The sequence below is a fragment of the Homarus americanus genome, unplaced genomic scaffold, assembly GCF_018991925.1.
Source record: "Homarus americanus isolate GMGI-L3 unplaced genomic scaffold, GMGI_Hamer_2.0 scaffold51859, whole genome shotgun sequence".
Classification (NCBI taxonomy): domain Eukaryota; kingdom Metazoa; phylum Arthropoda; class Malacostraca; order Decapoda; family Nephropidae; genus Homarus; species Homarus americanus.
The window spans coordinates 94,586-111,090 of NW_024711292.1; the positions used below are offsets into that span (position 1 = coordinate 94,586).

Sequence of the window (16,505 nt, forward strand, 5' to 3'; positions counted from 1 at the left end):
TTTATATCTTTAACTTGTACAGAGGTGCTGAGACTAACAGAGGTGCTGAGACTAACTAACAAAGATATTGGTTGATATGGTCTACTGATGACTATGTTAAATAAGCTATTCCTGGCATTAATTAACATCACAAACTACAGTATTTCTTTAAAACAATTTTTTTTTCATTGAGAGAATAGAGTAAAAAAAAAGATTGCCTTAGGAATAAAGAACTATTTCCTGTAATCATATACTGTACTAATGTTGTAGTGACAGTGATATAAAGTCATTCACTCAGGGACATCATTTCAGATTTAGCTTATGGGGGGCAACACCATTACCTGCAAAGAGTAGGGGTCAAAATCCTGCTCCACTGTGGTGCCGCGGGTGGTGCTGTAACAGATGGAACCCGTTCCAACACGTTTTGTATTTTAAATTTGCATCTGCCCGGTGTGTGACCGTGTGGCTGCTAGCAATAAGACTTACTTCCTTGCTGCTATTCAGTTTATAAATGATAAGCAATGGGAACGATGAAAATAGATGAATAGTTATCATTTTGGATAATTATGCATAGTAAAAATACCATTGAGATTTCCTCACCAAATCCAAATTCGTCTACTGTATATGAAAAAATGAATATAATTAAAATTTTTCTTGGAGAGCAAGACAGCCCTTGGGGGGGGGGGGGCTAAATGACCCCCCTGTATTCACTGGCGGATTCTCTAAACACTACAGTACTGTAATATCAGCATACTGTATTTAAATCTACCGCAAAAAGCTCTAGTACCAAGCTATCATGTATTTCAAGGACATGATAGATTTTTCCCTGTTCAAAAGAGCGGTTTGTTAAAACGAGTACAGTACAGTGGCCTACCTCAGTGTTACCATGTATCTGATAAAAAAACACTAAAGTTTTTGTAAACTTTTCAGGACGTCCATTGAGGTAGTTAATATAAGTAGGGGGGGAGAAATTATAAACGTGCCCCGTCTTCATTGCATATATTGACATGCACGAAATATGCCTCTAGACTGGAAAGGTCAATTGTGAGGTTATATGAATAATCAGTTGGGCTCAGTTGGCAAGTTCTGATAAATACCAGATCTGTGTATTACCGCCACTGCACCACCAAAACTATGTCTTAACTGAACTATAAATGTATTGTTTGTGTTACAACTGAGGTCCTGCACGCACCCTGAGTGGTTGGTATCACTGGTAGCAGACGATGTCAAAGGCGAAATTGTGAAGGGTTGGTCAGCTTGAGACACCATAACACATTGTACATCCAGCCCCATCTTTTGATTTCTATAAGGAATTTAGCATTTATTCACCCAATGGACAAGTTCAAAGGCTCCTGTCGGAATTCTTTACATCTCGAAGAAAGGTAAGATAGTGCGAAATGAGAGAATCATTAGTAAATAAGGAGAAATGGGGAATTTGTTTGGTAGGATCTTGAGCTCGGTGTATTAACAAGCACAAAAAGCTCTAAAGTTAGGATTCCGTATATGGGTTTGCATCGCATTTGCGGTATACGTTTGCAGTAATGCGTTTGCGTTAAATTGCCCTGAAAAACGGCATTGCACGTAGGTTAGATTAAGTTAGGTTAGGTTAGGTTTTTTCGTGCCTTTTTTTCTGCGACTTTTTCTTGTGACTTTTTTCCCTGGATTCGAATTTGCTACCAGAGTTTAATAGTTAATTCATGTATAAGATTAATGATAAACCTCCTATGTGCTCATGTTTGAAATAATGAATGTATGTATCTTTATATATTTTAGCGAAATATCTTCGTCAGAAACGGTCATCCCAACGATTATGAATAAACTCATTTAGAAATATATCATTACTTTAGGACGAAATTGGACAGATTTGCAACAGCCAATCTCAGTTGTAACTCTTGAGGAGGGGGCTGAGCATCTCTTCTCGGTTGTGAAAAATGCACTCGAGTGCATCGAACAGGATGATTTGCTATTAAATATACAGATTGTATAATATCATGCGTAAATCAATGGAAAAACGGACAAGGAAACATTGCTGCTGAATCGAACCAAATATGGAGCCTACAGTACTCTAGGTAAAAGACCTAAGCTTGGATGAAGAAAATTCAAAGAACATTTTCGTCTGAGCAGACAACAGTTCGCACATGCTCTTCCCCTGGTTGAGGAGGATTTAGTAAAACACTGCAGGAACAGAGAAATCATTTGCTCAAGGCAGCGACTCGCAATATGTATAAGGTGAGTCATGCTTATAAATAGGAAATAATAGGAACCGTAGATAAATATTAAGTGACACAAATATTAGTATTCCAGTGAACCCTTAATTGAGACCATGAACCATCATTTTCGAAGAGTTGTGTCAAAAATGTATGGATCGTAAAATTATGTATAAAGGTTTTTAAATGTATTATATAAATGCATTACAAAAAATAGGTTGGGATATTTTCTGGGTGAAATCAACTTGTCAGTCTCATCGACAGATTTTTTTTTCCTCGAGGCATTTAGCTGGGTGAGGAGAGCAAACACAGGTACTGTATAGGGACGTCATATTGTGGAATTCCTGAGTCCGTTTTCGCGTGGTTGCGTTTTCAATCGCCACAGGGAGCGATTGGCATGTACTGCAAACGCATAACTCTAACTCAACCGTGCCAATGGAAATAACAGTGTACAATTAAAGACTAGGTATGTTTTCACCAAATTTCACATCACGACTTCTGTCTTTCATAGTACATTTCAATGTTATCTATTTTTGGCGCTAACGCTACCACGTGAATGGAATCCTAGCTTCAGACTCTAACCATAATGATTTAAATTGCCACTTTAATCTGATACGACTCCAGGTAGAAAAAGAGTAGAGTGGTTGTAGTTTGTGGTGATACAGTGTCGGTTGTGGGGTTGATTTGATTACGAAGAAAAACAATAACAGGAATAAACTTTAATTAATCATTTAGATTAGCGCCATTCAAACTTTTCATATTTTGATAATTTTTAATTACCTGGCAGCCACACATTCTTTTGGTGTACAGTATTTATACATTTACTTTGAAAACGTTTAATTACACGACCCTCCTCCTTTCACCACTCAACCAGCTTCCACCACTGGTTACCAGCGGCTAGGGTCGTATGTACAGAGCAGTAGATATCTCACAAGAGTTGTCGAACTACCACGTGGCTGTCCGGCCGGTCTCTGGTAATTCCCCGACGATCGGTATAAGTGTACAGACGAACAACAGGCAGGTAGATTTCCAACAGGTCACAGACACACTTGTGCACTGTATGTAGTCTTCTTTAATGAACAGTAGTTCTTCCAAACACTGTAACAGGATAATGGCTTCACAGCTTGACTCCACACTTCGAATATATACTGCAGTTATCACACTGCCAGTTAACAATTCCTTAATCTTCTCACTTTATATTAATCACAACAGTTCCACAATACTTGTACACCAATTGTCTTCAGTTGTTCTGCTAGGCTTAGTCATTGCACTAGGTGAGGCGAGCAACTAACTGCCCCTAGGTGGTGGTGGAGTCATGAATTATGAGGTGAAAGAAGATTATTAGGGGTTGAAGAAAAAGTGGTGAAACTGATATACAGTAGGAGTAGAAAGAACCTGGGCTCAACCAGATCGCTTCATCTTTCCTATTGGTGTTTTATCTTTGTTTTTCTTCCTTGGGTCGTCAGACCTTTGTATTAATATTGGTTTAATTATATAGTGCTGCTTATTATATATATATATATATATATATATATATATATATATATATATATATATATATATATATATATATATATATATATATATATATATATATATATATATATATATATATATATATATATATATATATATATATATATATATATATTTTTTTTTACTGCGATGGAGTTAGTGATCCCGCCCAGGTACTTGTGTAGCTGGGAGGGTAGTCACATTTTTTATTTATTTTTGCTAAGGTGTTTGTTAAATGTTAGTTGTGTTAGTCTAAAGCAGGGGTTCTTAACCTGGGGTCCATGGATGGGCTTCACTGGGTCCGTGAAGGTCAGATAAAAATTTAACATTTATATTCACTTTATTTTTATATTAAGTTGTTCTATTTTTGTTAATATATACCAGATGTTATGTATGTATTTTTGGTTACTGAAGAAAACCAGTAAATCTGTAGGGTGGCATGGGATGCTGCTGTACACGGTCAGGTAACATACAGTCGTCATCGTCGTCAGAATGTTTACTTTATTCATACTTTGTGTATGTCATACACTGTATGAGGCAATGAATTTTCAATAAAATAAAGTATATTCATTGCATGCAAAGTTGTGTTCATGTGTTTATGTGCATTTTTCTAGAGAGGGGGTCCATAGCTTTCACCAGATTCTCAAAGGGGTCCGTGACTCATAAAAGGTTAAGAACCACTGGTCTAAAGGTACACTGAAGCAGCCCGCGCCAGCTAATATACGGTTCATCAGACACCTAGAACACTCTAGCGATGTCCAGACGCTGGAGGTCGTCTTGAGATCCGCCTGGAGAATTCTAGAATGATCTATGCTTACAATAAGAGGTAAATTGGAACAAAAATGATGCAATACATTCTAGAATATTCTTACATAATTAATACATCACTATATACACGAAAATTTAACAAAATTTGCTAAAATAACTGCTGCATGGGACAGAAAACAATTAAAACACCTAGTTTACAAGATTATATAACGAAATTGTGCCTCGGCATAATAATGTGAAGAAATGGTGAACAAATTGATGTCTATAAAAAAGAAACGCAGAATATTGGAACAAATCATATAGTTATAAAGAAAAATAGAAAAATCGCCCTGCAAATACTTTCTGAATGGTGTATCTTAAAATTCTGCTATAATTAAGGGGCGATTTGTTTCTGGCCGACATTAGTGATATTGATGGACTTATCACAAATCACTTTTATCAAATTTACATGATACTGATGTAAAAGCTTATAAAATATGCCTAGTTTGGGGTTAGACTTACCCCTGTTCACAAAGGAAAGTAAAACAAACTTAAAGTGAAGCAAACATACTGTACTTTTGTAGTTGTTTTATGTATTTAGAATTATATATACGATCAAGATTGCTATTTTAGATTACGTCACGGCATCCGGGTAGTCATATTCGGGCGTCATATTGGAGATAGACTAAAAGAAATAAGGACCATTGTTTTTTCCATTTCGTAGTATTTCACAACATTTAAATTTCAGGATTAGTTTTTTTGTTTTGAAATGCTCTAGGAAGACTTTTTAAAGTATTAGAGATTCGTGATAGCTTAGACGTAGAGAGGAGGTAAGATAGTTTTAGTCTCATTAGTAACACATGTTTATAAGATCGATTGAAGAACCGAATGATAAAATATTTTCCACAAGTGTTTGATCAGTCGATAACAACACAGCATATTATCATTATTCAAGGATTTAATTAAGTACTAATGAACAATAACCTCACTAACTAGTCTTCATCTCCAAAATGAGCGACACTTGATACTGTAAGTCACGTGACGTCACAGGAAACTCAATACAGTGTTGCCAAGAACCTAACAACCTTGACACAACACTACTACAGAACTATGACAACAGGGAAATTCAATACAGTAGATACAGTGAGTGTTGTATAAATCCAATAATGTATTCCTACATACAAAATTAATACAGTTCTTAATACATAAAATATTTTGATAAATTGATTGAAGACGAACATGACAAAGAAATCCTGAAGTGGACACACAGTAATATCGCATAGAACTGTACTGTAACACAAGGCTACATAGTGTACTATACCGTGTCATGGAGGCTCCGGGGTGACTACTATGCACTAGGCTGTGGTACAGTACAACATAAAGGTACTATTTCATACATCTAAAGTTCTAAACTACTGTGCTGTTGGCCTGTTGCTTCTCGTATACAGTGTGTTGTTGTTGTTAGTAAATGAAAATAAGTCTGTGTTGTTGGTTTATAAGTTAAAGAAGCAGCTCTTAAGACTGGAGGCTGCCATCACCCATCATACCTACAGTTGATCACCTTGTGGTAATGGAAATTTAAGAGAGTGTAATATGTATCTTTCAACTCTACCCAAGACACAGTGAAGTGAAAAATAAAAAGGTGCACCAGTCTTCAACGAAATGGAACGTGATCAATTTATCCTCATCTTGGAAGGAATGGACATACAAACTCTAGACTATTTCTTCCTGAAGGATTCTTTCCTTGTGAGGCCGTGACATACCACCTCGTTGCCAGCTGTCTGAGGTTCATCACCAGCAGCCAGAGTCAAGGAACCTGTCTTGTGTCGCAGGAGGCTCCAGTTGGCGAAGGTGGGGACCTGATCTAAGGCCGTGTTGGGAATACCCAACTCCTGCTCGTTGGTGGAGTACACGCTCACTGAGTCTGTGAAGTTCTCACACACGAGTTCCTCCCTCTGTACATTGCTCCTGCTGTGGTCGACGGTGCTAAGGACGTTGGGGAAGTAAGTATTAGACCAGGGAGACTTCCAGTGTGGCAGCGTCCAGATGGGACTGAAGCTCTTGTTGATGTGTTCTTCGCCACACACACTTCGCCTGGCGTCACTCTCCATGTCAGTCGAATCGTCCTCGTCAATCTCTTTATTAAAACCCTGAGAAGTCTGCATTTTACCCTTGAAGATGATGTTGTCGAGGACTTGTTTGCTTGTCAGATGTGATGTTCTACTCGATAACCTAGAACACCACCTGACGAAGGGCGCCAAGAAAGTGGAGTTCCTCAGCCGATGTAACACACGGCTGGGAGTGACGCTGGATGAGAGGCGTGGTGGTGTGCGGCGACCAATGGAACCAGACCAACGCGCCAGTGTCTCCTGCACCAGCCGACGCTTCTTGTTGCTCCTCAGAAACGTCATGAATATAAACACTCCTTGGAAGGTGTTGAGGGTGTCTGTCAGCGCCCTGCAAAATGGAGGCACGAATATCTGACTAAGACCATGTAGATAAATATACAGTAAATATAAAGTTAATTGATACACTTAACAATGAAGCATAATAACAATAAGCTTTCCACATAAATTTCGCAAATTATTTTCTCAAGGAACAGACTCCGTATCACAACGTCAGGAAAAGTAATCAAAACTTGTGCTTGATTTATCGTTTATGGAGGTGTGTCGAGTGTGATGATACTAGGGGGGGGGGGTCCTCGAGTCAGCCTTTAGGAGGGGGAGGGTTAGGTGACCGGAAAAAATATCCGACAAAAGGTCACATTTTTGGCTGTTAGGTAAAGTTTTTTTCTGTGATTATTTTTTTAATATATTTCTGTGACTTTTTTTTACTGATTTTTCTGTAACTTTTTTTTTTTTAGTTATTTTGTTGTGAATTTTTTTCTGTGACTTCTCAGAATCGAGAGTTCAATACTTACCAGAGTTCGGAGTCCGCGGGGCCGACCATCCACGACACAACCTCCATCACCCAACACACAACCATCAAGGCGAACAAGGTGAACCGCTGCCAGAACCTGTCACAAACATGTCTCAATTAAAGGTGAAGGTAGTTATTGCTTTACCGTGGCATGATGATGTTAATGATTTGTTGAACATTTATGTAGTTTAATGCTGATGGTGTACAAATAAAATCTCTCTCTCTCTCTCTCTCTCTCTCTCTCTCTCTCTCTCTCTCTGGTGCAGGAAAACAATCAGTCTGATACCAGGTTAGGTTAGTGATAGGTTAGGTTAAGTTAGGTTAGTGATAGGTTAGTTTAAGTTAGGTTAGTGATAGGTTAGGCTAAGTTAGGTTAGGTTAGGTTAAGTTAGGGGGGTACGAAGCTGACGGGTGAATAATGAGGTGTGGTGGATGGAAGGAGGAGACTCACTCAGCCATATGTGTACGGTAGAGTGTGTGATCAGGACTCCTGCACCTCCCGAAGATACAGTCACATTTCCTGTCGGCGCAGTAGAGGAGGAGACACGTGTGGGAGATGAAGAGGGTGTTGGCCAGGCACAGGATACCCATGGGACCGTAGAAGTAAGCCAGGATCTCTTTCCCTTCTGCCGGAGAGTTGATGACGTCAGTATAGATGTAAATAAGTTATGTGTTTCGGTGTATATGTTGCTAAGGTAAATAGATCTTCACGTTGTTTACAGTTTTCCCGATAGTCTGTAAATGAATCTTCTTCCCTGACGCTGTAAATGGACCAACTCTCTATTTACAGACATCCTAAGACTGTAAATGAATCTGCAGACTTCCTAACACCCTGTAAATTAGATCTCAACATTTACAGGTTACTTAACACCCTACATATATCTAACAAAACTCTAATATTCATGTGGGGGGTTTTTTTTTTTGGTCGTTGTGTCAGAGGTGTGTTGCATCACGACAGGTACATTACAGTAGGTTGTAATAACAGACCCTAGGGGAAGTTGTTGGGTAATGGTGTTAGGAAGTGGTGGTGGTGGTGGGCAGGAAGTGACGTAGTATTGTAACCTATAGCCTAGTAGCCCCTAGTGTATGCATGGCGGTGTTAAGTAAAAGGAATGAATTGAATTGTAACATGTGTAGCCTCGTGGACAATTAAACATAAAGACTGAAAACAAGTAAAATATTGAAGCTTTAAACTGTTGGAATTAAATGTTATATGATATATTTATAAACTTGAACGTACAGATGATGATGATAAAAAAAACATATGAACATCGTGGTAGCCCGGTAGGTAATTTTTTTTTATCAAGAGCCATGAAGCAACGGATAGAATTTAATGCCTATTACCATCACTATTATATTCTACCACCAATTATTATCACTATTATCTCCTATCTCCAATTATCACTATCTTCTTCACTGTAATTATAATCATACACAGAAGATTAAAATGTAAACAATGTAAACAGTATTATCGAACAATAGTCTTACCTATACAAAAAATACTATAGACGCTCATTTGATATTATTTACACTTGTCAATGGGTTCATGTGTTTTGTTTTGGTGCAGGTTAGCTTCATTGGTTCATAGTTCCCTATCTGGGTGTGTGGGGAGGTATCAAAATGGTTTGACTAACTTTGTAAACAAGTGATTGTCAGTATATCGTTTCACATTCAGTGATTGTGTTTATTTTTTTTCAACGGGGATTAGCCCACCCGGGCACAGGTCACTGACCCACATCGGGGCCTGGGAGGCGAAAAACCCAGATCAAGAGCGACTGACAATATTGTATTGTCAAAGTAAAAGAAACAATTGAGACCCTGCAATTGTGTGTAAATGGGGCAGAGAGTCAGTCAGATGAGGAACCTGGGACTTGGTCACAATTTTCGTGATGCCATATGGCAGCAGGGTCTACCATTAGACAACACATTATGCTTCCAACATCTTCCCTGGCAGAAGTACCTCCCTGCTTGATAGCTGCCCACTACCTACAGTACTACTACCTGTTTTGTGTTTGAGAAATCCGGGCCTCTGAATTTACCTCCGAGCCAGCTGTCTGAAAAATCTGGACCTTTGAGCCAGCTATTTGAAAAATCTGGACTCTGAATCGGACTTCTGAACCCGAAATTTGAGAAATCCGAACTTTTGAGCCTTACCTCTGAACCAACACCTGTTATGAACAAAGTCAGGTTTGAGAAGCCAGTCAATGTGCTGCGGGAGGGAGTGAATCACGACAGCCACGCCTCCAATGACCAGCGGCGACCCCCAGGCATAGACGGCGTAGGCGAAGAAGCGTCGGAAGTCGTCAGGGGAACGATATAAGGGCACCGCCTGCATCGTCAGCCTAGTGGGGGGGGCAGAGATACTTGAGTTAGGTCGATTTAATGTTTTATTGGTTTTGTGACGGGTTGTAGTGTTGGTTTCGATTAATAGTGTGTTTTAATGTGTTTGGACCTATGACGGGGGTGTTGTATTGGAAACAGTGAGACTCCTTTTAACGAACTACCTTTACCATCTGTAGTCCCTTTAATGGAGGTTAGGTTAGGCTGGTTTAGGTAAGGTTAGCCTAACCTCACCTAAACCAGCCTCGTGTTGTAATCTTCAGGTGAAATATGCATGGGATATGTTAAATTAGGTTAAGTTAGATTAGGTTGGGATTAAGTCTTTTTATCCGCAGGTGAAATGATCATAGGTTAGGTTATGTTAGGGTAGCTTAGCTTAGCTTAGCTTAAAGGTGTTTTAATTCTTAGGTGAAATACGCATGCGTTCCTAATCTACATAATATCCTAATGTTTTTATTTACATCACAACAAGTATTAAAGTTAGTTATTTCCACCAAGAACATCAACACAGGGACCCAAGCTGGATTTAAAGACTCACCCCACATACTTCCAGACGTCGTAGCAGATGACGTTGAGCCAAAAGAAGGTGGAGAGGAAGGCCACGTGTAGGATAACAGCTGTGGAGAGAGAGATGGTGAGAGGTATTGTGAGATGATTACAGAGAGATGGAGGGAGTGTGAGGGAAAGGGAAGGGTGGGGAGGGGGGCGAATGTTGAGTGGCACGAACTTCACCATCCTCATCCACTAACTATCCACTTCAACCCTCATCCACTAGCTATCCACGTCCTTTAACCGTTAAACCACTTCAATTTTCATGCACTACTCCTCCAACCACACACTCCATCCCACCCACCTATATCCACATGCACACAAGCACACTACGCCCATCCCCCTTCCTTCCTCTTCCTCACCGACGGAAACGCAGGCGGAGGGAGGCAGGTACTGAGAGAAGGCCTGCGTCAGGAAGAGCGTCGCATCGGCCACCAGGAGAGCGGCGACGTAGGCAGCGAGACAGAGGCCGTGTAGGTCTCTCAGGGGCGCCACACACAGATGACACAACAACGTCGCCGCTAGGAACACACACGACACCACCAACCCGGCAGGTATCAGGACCCCGCGTACCACCTGAAGGAGAGAAGGACCCAGATACAGTAATTAAAACCACCCCATATAACGGACTTCGATTTAACGGACTATTACCTCTCACCTGTAGTCCGTTAAATAGAGGTTTCAATGACCCAGATACAGTAATTAAAACCACCCCATATAACGGACTTCGATTTAACGGACTATTACCCCTCACCTGTAGTCCGTTAAATAGAGGTTTCAATGTACCATATTGAGTGGGCTGGAGAGGACTGTGGGAGAGGGGGAGAGGAATGAAGGGGTGGCAGAGGAGAGGAAGGATGAGAGAGGAGAAGAAGGGTGAGAAAGGAGAGGAAGGACGGAAGAGAAATGAAAATGGAAGAGTGAGAAAAAGCAGCAAATGAGTGAGGGAACAGCGACAGAAGAGAGAAAGAATAAGAATAGGGGAAAGACAAGGAAGACAGTGAGAGGAAGAATTCAAGAGACATCAAAACAATCTGGTAGGTTCCTTTAAGCATGCAGTAAAACTCATACATTACAATGTGGTTAATATTTTACTCTTCTGCCCAGACAACTATTGTACTAACATACGTCTTTCTCTATTATCCAAAGTTCATTTTTAATTCTCTCTCTCTCTCTCTCTCTCTCTCTCTCTCTCTCTCTCTCTCTCTCTCTCTCTCTCTCTCTCTCTCGTACAGTACAAAGGTGTCTTTCTTACCGTCCACGTCGACTGCTGCTGAGGTGGTTGACTCTCGCACACCATAACTAAGGTCCTTGTAAATTGGCTCCTTCCTCTCTCCTCCTCGTCCTCCTCCTCCAGGTACTCGTCGACGCAGTAGTCAAGGTCAGGGTTGGGATCCATCATGATCAAAGAATTGTTCGCAAGAAATCTGACGTCACTTGTGGAGACGGAGACGTTGTGTGCTGTGATGACCTCAGGGTTGGGACAGTGTGGGAGACCAAACTGTACCTGTCTTTGTGTATTTTCGTCCCTTGATGATTGGTTATTTTCTCCCAAAAGTTCGTGAATAGTCTCGGAGATCGGTGATGACGCCTCGTGACAAACACATAAACCATTATAAAGAACATGACCCTCTGGACAGCACTTTTTGAAACACGCCGCTCCAGTGCAACGCTCAGTCACTGTCACTGACGGGCGGGTGTAGCAAAACACAGCCCAAAGATCACTACTATTCCCAGAACTACTTTCAACACAGAAATTTTTTACTGTCACATGATCCCACGAAAAATACAACTGATTTCCTGTATACACTATTTTCCTGTTGTTGGTAAATGTAAGTTTCATGATGCTCTCGGATTCACACGTTATATTTACAGTAATACCATAAACGACTGCTTGTAGCTGTGGTTCACTGCACCTGCCAGTAGCGAGGGGAAGGTAGGCAGCAGAAGACTGTCGGGGGTGTGTGAGGACCGAGGTTTTATTGCGACTCTGTGGGTGACACAAAGGGATCCTTGGTTTCGGCAGCTCTGGCGTTGTGCTCTCCGGTGACCACACAGTTTGGCTTCCTGTACTCGTGGCTGCATGGGAGGTGGTCACTAAGCTGCTACTAGAGGAAGGATCAGACACTTGTGAAGAGTCCGTGACGGGTCCTTCGGTAAGTAGATGAATCGTTTGGCTTACATCCGGTGTTGTCGGGGCCCCGGAGATGATGTTATGGGCACTCGTAGTATTCTCCTGAGTTTTGTTCTCAAACTCCTGATGATCCTCTCCATGATAATCCTTCAGTTTATCAGTAAATTCTAAGTCATTCTCGTCTTCCTCCTCTTCTGGTTTGAGATCAACTTGCGTCACACTGAGCTTGATATCTTCAGCAGCATTGGGAACCCTTATGATATTGACCTTCGTTGTTCTGAAGCTATCCCAGGAAAAATTCATCCCAGGGTCGTTTCTCCCAGTACCTCTATACACCAACACCTCCTGGCCGTCAATTTCCTTGGGGTGAAATGTTGAACCTACTGAGGCCCCCGCGTCCCCTCCTGCGGTAGCCTCACTGCTTGTATCAAATTCATACTCTCTATAATTGACGTCATCGTCCCGGTAGGATGTAAATGACGCTTCTGGGGTTGAGAAAGAAGGCGTGGGTGTCGTTGTGGATTTGGGGAAAGGCGTATGTGTCCTCGGTGGCAGGGAGAAGGGCGTGGAAAGGGGTTTGTAGGCAGGGGCGGGCCGCGGGAGGGTGAGGATGGCTGCCACTAGCCACGTCCACCACCTTCCTGTCATGGTGACGCCGCTGCTCTACCCCGCTCATTGTCCTTCATCCTGACCTGGAAATAAGGAATTGTAGTTTTGATTATATAAACGTTTATAAGCAACCAAGCAACCACAACCCAAGCAACCAACAACCACAACCCCAGAAACCAACAATCAACCACCTCAATAACCAACAATCACCCCTATTAACAATCCCGCCCCAACCAACAACCACCTCACAACAACCCCAAGAGTCATCCTACAACCCCAGCAACCACCCCACAACCCCAGCAACCACCCCACAACCCCAGCAACCACCCCACAACCCCAGCAACCATTCCCACAACCCCAGCAACCACCCCACAACCCAAACCACCCACAAACTTAAAACCACCCCATTAACCCAACAACCAATTCCCACAACCCCAACAACCACCACACAACCCCAACAACCAATTCTACAACTCCACCGCTAACCACCTGAACTCACCAATCCAATCAGCAACTCCAACAACCACCCCACAACCCAACAACCACCCCACAACCCCATCAACCACCGCACAACCAACAACCAATTCCCCACAACCTCAACAACCAATTCCCACAACTCCACCAACCAATTCCCCACAACCCAACAACCAATTCTACAACTCCAACAACCACCCCACACCCCAACAACCAATTCTAATAACTCCAACAACCACCCCTGACACCCAACCAAATTTAATAACCCAACAACCAATTTCACAACCTCAACAACCAATTCTTAATAACCCCAACAACCAATTTAATAACCCCCAACAACCACACCTTAATAACCCAACAACCACCCCACAATCCCCAACAACCAATTTAATAACCCCAACAACCACCCCATCAACCCAACAACCACCCCAATAACCCCAGCAAATCAATTTCATTAAATCACCGCACCCAACAATCCAATGTTCCACCAAAATTCTCCCAACACCTCATTAACAACCACACTCATAAGCGTTAGACCACGGACGTGCCAGTCCAGTAGCGCTAAAGGAGTTAATATGACAATAGTGAGGTTGAGGTACACACACACACACACACACACACACACGCACAACACACACACACACACACACACACACACACACGAACAACACACACACACACACACACACACACACACACACACACACACACACACACACACAACACACACACACACACACACACAACACCACGAGAGAAGGCCCAAGTCCTGAATATCCGCGTATAAATAATGCTTAATATGACCTAAAAACACGAAAGTATAGAGATGAGGAGATTATATTAAAACTGATATTATCTAGCACTTCCATGATGACACAAACACATGTTATTGTGTGTTAATTAACCACCACCACCACCACCATTATCAATATCACACTATCATCACCACCACCATAACCACCACCACACCACCATAACCACCACCACCACACCTCCATAACCACCACCACCACCATTACCATTATTACTATCATCACCACCACCATTATTACTATCATCACCACCACCACACCATCATCATCTCACCATTACGAACCAACAACACCACACCTCACCACTTAAGTACACCACAGGTAAATTTTGTCCCACCCACCTTCATTTCCACGTGTCTGTAACCTAACCTAACTTAACCATATATTACTATTAAACATGACTCCCAAAATTAATACGACACCTCCAAATTCTTCCCCATTATTATGATCCATTAAGACAACATCTCTTATTTGCATCCCATATCACTATAGTATATTATCAAACTTTGCATCATTTTCCATTTTACTTTTCTCTCATCTTTCCTACTATTCTTTCTACCCTCTCTACTCCACCCCACGGACACACACACACACACACACACACACACACACACACACACACACACACACAGTAACTGGAATTTGAGTCGCTTTATAAAGGCTTCACCACCCAGGTTCGTTCCGAGTATTAGAACATGTAAACACACAACCAAAAAATTAATCTTTGCTGAGGGATCCGATAAATTTCACTGTAAACACTAATATGACGCCTGTTGTCTCGGTAGGGTTGTCAAAATTCCTCGTTCGTTGTGTCATATTGTCGAACATAAAATTGTACAGGTACTTTTTCGGGGCGTATGAATACTTTGGGTGATAATTGGGGGCATTCTGTAGAGCATATTGGGATGATGAGGACGTGGCGTATGGAAATTGGTCCCTCCCGACTAATAAAAAAAAAAACAGCAACGTCATGAACAAACTATAATACACAAATATCAAAGACAATTTACCGTTCATATAAAATCCATAAAGATATTTTTTTAGTAAATGACACAATACTGGAATATATTAATTAAATGGTAAGGGAAATGAAATGAAATTAACACTCACCAGCTAGCGAGGAAGCGACGCGTACACACACTACGAAGTCTGGACGGGAACTGAACAATGTGATGATAACTAGTGCCTGTTATACCACCGTGAGAGATGAGTGGCTCACGAGTAAGTCAGGAAGAGAGATGAGTGGCACATGAGTAAGTCAGGAAGAGAGATGAGTGGCTCATGAGTAAGTTAGGAAGAGAGATGAGTGGCTCACGGGTAAGTCAGGAAGAGAGATGAGTGGCTCACGAGTAAATCAGGAAGAGAGATGAGTGGCTCACGGGTAAGTCAGGAAGAGAGATGAGTGGCTCACGAGTAAGTCAGGAAGAGAGATGAGTGGCTCACGGGTAAGTCAGGAAGAGAGATGAGTGGCTCACGAGTAAATCAGGAAGAGAGATGAGTGGCTCACGGGTAAGTCAGGAAGAGAGATGAGTGGCTCACGGGTAAGTCAGGAAGAGAGATGAGTGGCTCACGAGTAAATCAGGAAGAGAGGAGGAGTGGCTCACGAGTAAGTCAGGAAGAGAGATGAGTGGCTCACGGTAAGTCAGGAAGAGATGAGGGCTCACAGGGAGAAGAGAGATGAGTGGCGGCAAGTCAGGAAGAGAGATGACCGGCTCACAGTCAGAGAAGAGAAGAGAGATGAGTGGCTCACGGGTAAGTCAGGAGAGAGATGAGTGGCTCACGAGTAAGTCAGGAAGAGAGATGAGTGGCTCACGAGTAAGTCAGGAAGAGAGATGAGTGGCTGAGATGGCTCGGGTAAGTCAGGAAGAGAGATGAGTGGTGTAAGTCAGGAAGAGAGATGAGTGGCTCACGAGTCAGGAGAGAGATGAGTCATAAATCAGGAAGAGATGAGTGGCTCACGGGTAAGTCAGGAAGAGAGATGAGGGCTCAGTGGATAAGTCAGGAAGAGAGATGAGTGGCTCACGAGTAAATCAGGAAGAGAGATGAGTGGCTCACGAGTAAGTCAGGAAGAGAGATGAGTGGCTCACAAGTAAATCAGGAAGAGAGATGAGTGGCTCATCAGGAAGAGAGATGAGTGGGTAACTCACGGTAAGTCAGAGAGAGAGAGGACAGACAAGGTAAGTCAGGAAGAGATGAGTGGCTCACGAGTAAGTCAGGAAG

General features: G+C 42.0%; 1 protein-coding gene across 1 annotated transcript; it reads right to left on the reverse strand.

Moving 5' to 3' along the window:
- Window positions 1-5,005: 5,005 nt before the first annotated feature.
- On the reverse strand, window positions 5,006-15,442 carry LOC121867562. Its single transcript, XM_042367604.1, has 8 exons — window positions 15,396-15,442; window positions 11,512-13,082; window positions 10,619-10,832; window positions 10,246-10,324; window positions 9,522-9,709; window positions 7,819-7,993; window positions 7,369-7,464; window positions 5,006-6,905 (listed from the first exon to the last, which is right to left on the reverse strand). The coding sequence occupies exons 2-8, from the start codon at window positions 13,036-13,038 to the stop codon at window positions 6,167-6,169; spliced, it is 3,018 nt and encodes a 1,005-aa protein (XP_042223538.1). The 5' UTR covers window positions 13,039-13,082; window positions 15,396-15,442; the 3' UTR covers window positions 5,006-6,166.
- Between the last annotated feature and the right edge of the window lie 1,063 nt (window positions 15,443-16,505).

Bases quoted from the DNA above. Each gene is read 5' to 3' on its own strand.
- LOC121867562 (XM_042367604.1), bottom strand. From the start codon at position 13,038: ATGACAGGAAGGTGGTGGACGTGGCTAGTGGCAGCCATCCTCACCCTC. The intron at 7,465-7,818 runs GTGAGTCTCCTC...TGTTTGTGACAG, and splicing joins TACCGTACACATATGGCTGA to GTTCTGGCAGCGGTTCACCT. The intron at 6,906-7,368 runs GTAAGTATTGAA...TCCATTTTGCAG, and splicing joins CCCGCGGACTCCGAACTCTG to GGCGCTGACAGACACCCTCA.